General features: G+C 51.9%; 1 protein-coding gene across 1 annotated transcript; it reads left to right on the forward strand.

The window, feature by feature from the left end:
* The first annotated feature begins 2,690 nt into the window (after positions 1-2,690).
* Positions 2,691-5,337, forward strand: LOC131077504 (putative cytochrome c biosynthesis ccmC-like mitochondrial protein). The gene has a single exon (XM_058015014.2). It carries the CDS (start codon positions 2,793-2,795, stop codon positions 3,537-3,539), a length of 747 nt encoding a protein of 248 aa, XP_057870997.1. The 5' UTR covers positions 2,691-2,792; the 3' UTR covers positions 3,540-5,337.
* Positions 5,338-5,677: the final 340 nt, after the last annotated feature.

Consider the following 5,677-nt stretch of genomic DNA (forward strand, 5'->3'; position numbering starts at 1 on the left):
GTATATACGGCATGCGTCAGTCAGGAAGAAGAATCTCCCCGCGATAGTGGAGCAATTCCTTTGCTGCTTATCCCCTCCTTTATGTACCTGTCAATCTAGGAACCAAGGATTTTGAGGCTCGTAACCTATAACCGACGGACCATATGGACACGACTGGTGTGGGGCCTGGAAGTTCAGTCGGTTGATGTGCAGTTTGGGGGAGGGGAACCCAATGCTGGAGAGCCCTACTATTCTAAGGGGTTGGCCATGGACAGCTGAGGAGTCGGGAGTATGCGATCAGTGAGTCTGCTCCACTCCCCAGCTGAACGACACACCCCGCCCGATGTTGTAGAGTATAGCACTTGTTGGGAGATGATAAAGTGCTGGGGGTTGTCATCCCCCTCCTGGCATGGTGGACCTCGGAGGGGAGAGACGACTCTATAACTGAGCTGAAAGGAAAGTATGGACTTGCCCTGGGGAACTAATCTGTAGAGAACCTGGGGGACATGAATAGGCCCTGGAGATAACCGGGAGGACAGGAATAGCCCCCACCCGGTCACCGGAGGGAGGACAGGAATAGCCCCCACCCGGTTTCGGCTCCAGACACTACTCCCTTACTCTAGCAGGCTAATTAATTAAGGGCCATCCTGCTTCATCACCGCGGGGAAACCAACAGAAAGACGCAATATAATGGGGCCCCCGCCCCTCCGGGCAATGTCCACTAACTGCCCCAGGGTTCCCTTGGGTATAGCCGGTACCCCTATCAAGCCGGGGGCAAGCTAAGAATGGGACCGGGGCGGTCCTCAATGCGTACGCCCATAGAATTGATAGGGGGCCCTCCCCTCCAACGCGCTGGTGCCATCAACCGTATTATCCCTTTGGGCCTGGGTATAGCCAGACTTGCCAAATTAGACAAACGATAGCCGCCTAATATGGAGCTCAGCATAGAACTATCCAAGATGGGTGTTTCCACTTCTACTTGGAGTCGCGCTCTATGCCGATTAGGTGGAAATCGCCCTTTTTTCTATAGTTCAGGGTGGGGGGGCCCTACAATTCTATGGTAGTTCTTTCTCGGATTCGATCCTCCACCTATTCTCCTACCCACCCACCCCCAGCGGCATCTACCTTTTTTAGGGGGGGTGAACAAACTATAGTATTAGTAGCCCACCCCGTGCTCAAAACTATAGACGTAATATCCCCGAGGCCCAATACACCCCGGGGGTATTGAATAGGCCTGCCTAAATCAAAGGTAATTCTCTCTATCTCTCCTCCCTTAGCTAGCGGGGTGGGCCCCTACTATTCTATGCTGGAGGACATAGGAGAACGGGTGGGTGGGCCCCTACTATTCTATGGCCCCTACTATTCTAAAGGGGTCCTGATAGAATTAATGGTGGAAGGAGGTAGGATCCGCTTATATACGTCACATGCCAGGGTGGGTGGGGATCAAAGTAGGCGTAGGGGTGGGGCTCTAACGCCGACAAGTAGGGGCGGACTCCGCTCACTTTCTGGGATTCCCATCTTGGGCCCTACTCAATTCGCCAGGGGTGGGGGGCAGTTGGGGAGGACTTACCCCGGGGCGGGTGGGAGGTGAAGTCCTCTCCTGAACGATAGTGAAGGTTACGGGTCTAACTAAAGTCCCCGGCCCCCCTTATTCTAGCAGGCGCACTATAGTTCCCACCCAACCCCCCCCCCACCCCCCCATCATAGTTCTAGTAGGGCTAGCAGGCTAATTAATTAAGAGGTATCTCCCCTACCCCCTGAAAATAGTAGGGGCTTTACTGGGGTGGGGGGCATAGTATGGCAGAGGTATCTCTAAATTAGGGACTCGATAGTTGTTTCCCCAATTAGTTGTAGGGGCCCACCCACCCCGGAACTATTGCTTCCCACCGAATTCTAGTTATCTCCCCGGCTTGTTTTTTAGGAATGAGAAGTCGAGTCATCGCACGAAACCGGATTGACAGAATATTCGAATCAGACCCCTACCCCTGCAGGGGTGGGGGGGGAATGGTAGGGCTTACCCCTTCCCCCTCCCCCTCACTATAAGTTACCCCTGCAGGGGTGGGGGGAATGGTAGGAAGGTTGGGGTGGGAGGGAGATTTAGGCCCCTACCCCTCCCCCTCCCTCTCCCCTTCACTAGAACGTCAGTTTGGTGGGGGCCCCTCCCCCTCCCCCTACCCAGTTGATCTAGTTTTGACCGGTCGACTATTACAGCAGTCATGCGAATTATATAAAAGAAGGGCCGCCCGCATCCGGAGATGGATAGATGGGCAGAGAAATGCTCGATTGGAGCGGACTTTGAGGTCATAGAGAACACCTGCGCAGAGCATAGAAAAGGTACTGGAGGAACCGGCAACTACAGAAAGGAGGGGATCTGATTCCGTTTGCTCCCCATGCGCCTTTGGAAGCGTACTTATCCTTCCTCTCAACGCCTGATGCATCTATCCGAGCCCGCCCCGCCTAGAGGTAAAGGGTAAAGGTCCTAAAGTGGGATGGGCTTATGTGTTCAGTACTAAGACGAGGCCGTAAATTCGAATGGCCCCACCCCCTTATAATAGTAGTTGTAGTTTAGTTGACCTTTAGAAACTATAGTAGGGGGGTGGGGGGGGCACAGTACTCTAATATCTCATAACCATTCGCCTATAGATAGTAGGGGGCCGTATTACGTATATCTCATCACCCGTATATCTCATCACCAATCGTATTACGTCTATGATCTATGCTCTCGATCGACGTGCCGGGAACTAACTCTAATTGTGCCCCACCTGGTCTTTAGAAGAGGAGAGAGCGATTCTCGTCAAAAAACCACAAACCACATGTTCGTCTCGTTATTACAACCTTCCCTCTTCATGTCCCTAATTTCCAGGAGCTACGCGCAAATCCCTGGATTCCGGTGGTTCTTAACAGCGATGGCCATTTATTCGAGTCCTTGGGTGGCACCATCCGATTTTCAACAAGGTGAAAATTATCGAATGATCTATGTACATGTCCCTGCAGCTCGGATGAGTCTGCTCGTTCATATCGCAGTGGCTATCAGCAGTTTTCCGTTCTTGTTGACAAAACATCCCCTTTTGCCCCGCTTTTCCGGAACCGGTCTGGGAATAGGTGCTTTCCCCACATTGTTGACCTTAGTAACTGGAGGGTTTCGGGGGAAACCTATGCGGGGCACCTTTCGGGTGTGGGATGCTCGTCTAACCCCTGTATTCATCTCGTCCTTCATTTATCCGGGTGCACTGTGCTTCCAAAAGCTCTCTGTCGAACTGGCTTCTATCTCCATCCGTATTGGACTGATCAATATACCAATCACTAAGTCCCCTGTCAACTGGTGGAATACACCGCATCAACCTGGGAGCATTAGCCAATTCGGTACATCGATACATGTTTCCATGCCCATTCCAATCTTGTTCGACTCTGCTAACTCCCCCTTCCCAACCTGTATCTCGCTTGTTTTGGAAACACGTCTTCTAACTCCATCCCCTCTCGAATCTTCATTCATTACGGAAGCTCGCCCCTACTATTCTATGGCTCCGAATGAGGGATTTATGCGGGAACTAGCTCCATGATGCCCCCTCGTGCCCAAACCCGATCATACTGTCACTCATTTCACTTCGTGATGATGAGGCAATAGAACCCCCCGATATCGAGCCCCCCCCCTCCTTATTCGTTGATTCTAGCAAGCTGATTAATTAAGCCCCTACTATTCTATGGCATCGGAGGATAGCCCCCTTTAGAATAGTAGGGGCCATATAATTTGAGGGGCCCTCTCCCATAGAATTGTAGGGCGAGCCCCCGCCCAATAATCTACAATTATTATTGGGGGGGGGGCGAAGGGCCCCCGCCCAATTCTATGGGGCGCATTAATCTACCATAGAATGTCGAGGGCTTTATTGAAGCCTGCGTCTAAAATAGTTCTAGAATCGACGCTCAAATAGTTCTAGAATCGAGCTATAGATTGGGAGGGAGGGCCCCTGGGGGGGGGCGGGAGGAAGAGGCGGCTGGCCCCTACTATTCTAATGGGCGCCGACCCCTGGAAGAGTTATGGCGCTTCTGGAACCCCAGGGAATTCTAGTTTCGGTTCATTATTCTGCAGGGTGATAACTATGCCCCCCACAATTGAATCTACCTCCAAGTTATTCTAGCGTATTCATTAGGAGCGTATTCTCAATTAATGTACGCCTGCTACAGAACGCAAGCTAATTAATTACTACTATTTTAGCTAGCAGGTTTATCCATAGAAAATAGTAGGGCCGAATTAATTGACTGGGGGGCCCACACTAATGGCATCAGCCCGCTAGAATAAGTGGCAACCCCGACATGTCCTCTTGATTAATGTACGCCTGCTAGCCCCCCATAGAATAGTAGGGGCACTCGATAGTTGGGGGGAGGCCCCTACGGGGGGTGGGTGGGGGGCAATAGATTAGGCCGGGTGTTCATGGGGAATTCTAGTTCCCCTACGGGAATAGAACCCCCCAGGGGACCTCCAACTATATACCGACTAGAATTCGTCAATTCGAGCAGTGCCCTACTATTCTAAGGATGCGTCCCCCAGCCCCCGGCTGGGGGTAGGGAATCCCCATAGAATAGTAGGGGCACTCGTGCCGTTGCTAGCCCTACTATTCGCTTTCTCGCCCTCCAGTAAACACTCGATAGTTGGCAGCAGGGTGGGAAACTATAGTTGCTTATTCTAGCAGGTTATTCTAGCGGGCTGATTCCCTCGACATTCTATGGAGTGTGGGCCCCCCTGCCATTAATGTACGCCTGCTAGAAGAATTGAATAGTAGGGCCCCTACAATTCTGGGGGCATAACCGGGGGGAGGTAGATTCAATTGTGGGGGGCATAGTATGGCAGTGGGGGGGGACTTATAGCACTAGGGAGGGAATAGTTGTTGGCCCTTAGAATAGTAGGGGCCCTCCCACCCTGCATTTCGGGTGGGGGGGGGGTAATTATAGGGGCCCGGGCTAACCTCCTTTCTCGATTCCGCACGATCGAATACTCAGTGAGCTACATAAGCAAAATCGAGAAGCCCCAATATAGAGAGGTAGGAGCCCAGTTATAGAGATAGGGGGGGCCCTACTGTCTATAGGGTGTTTCGAATCCGGACTCAATAGTCGGTTTTCTGGTATACGTTTACCTTTATAGGCGTGGTCCGCTATTTAATCCCCTCCAAAAAAAGACCCAACCCCGGGGCTAAATGCCTTGACTGGGGGAGGCGGTCGAGAGCATAATACTGTACTCTACTACATGGCATCTACTACATAGCAACTATGGACTTGGACTCGGACTACTAGGGTGGAGAGACGGGACGTATTCCGACAAAATGCTATTGATTCCAAGAGGACTATGACGAGGAGGACGACAGACTAGTTGACCTGAGTCGCGAACCGACTGGAATGTACTGCATCGGACCCGACCGCCTCCCCCTCTAATTCAATAGGGCCCCCCGACTATAGTTGAGTTTAGAGTAGGCCCCCCCTTTATATAGTCTAGTAGGGGCGGGGTGTCTGAACGCTACGGAGGCGGAATGAACGCTAATAACGGAATGGGAACTATCTGAGCTCCCGTAGGGGGCTACGGTGAAACGTGTCCCATCTGAACGGTCCCAAACATGGGGAAGTGGGATCTTGCTACGGATCATGGATGTGGGAACCCCGGGAAGAATATGGCCTTGGATGGTTTACTTTATCTCTACTTGAACAAATC

This window comes from Cryptomeria japonica, unplaced genomic scaffold (assembly GCF_030272615.1).
Source record: "Cryptomeria japonica unplaced genomic scaffold, Sugi_1.0 HiC_scaffold_22, whole genome shotgun sequence".
Lineage (NCBI taxonomy): Eukaryota > Viridiplantae > Streptophyta > Pinopsida > Cupressales > Cupressaceae > Cryptomeria > Cryptomeria japonica.

Bases quoted from the DNA above. Each gene is read 5' to 3' on its own strand.
- LOC131077504 (XM_058015014.2), top strand. From the start codon at position 2,793: ATGTTCGTCTCGTTATTACAACCTTCCCTCTTCATGTCCCTAATTTCC.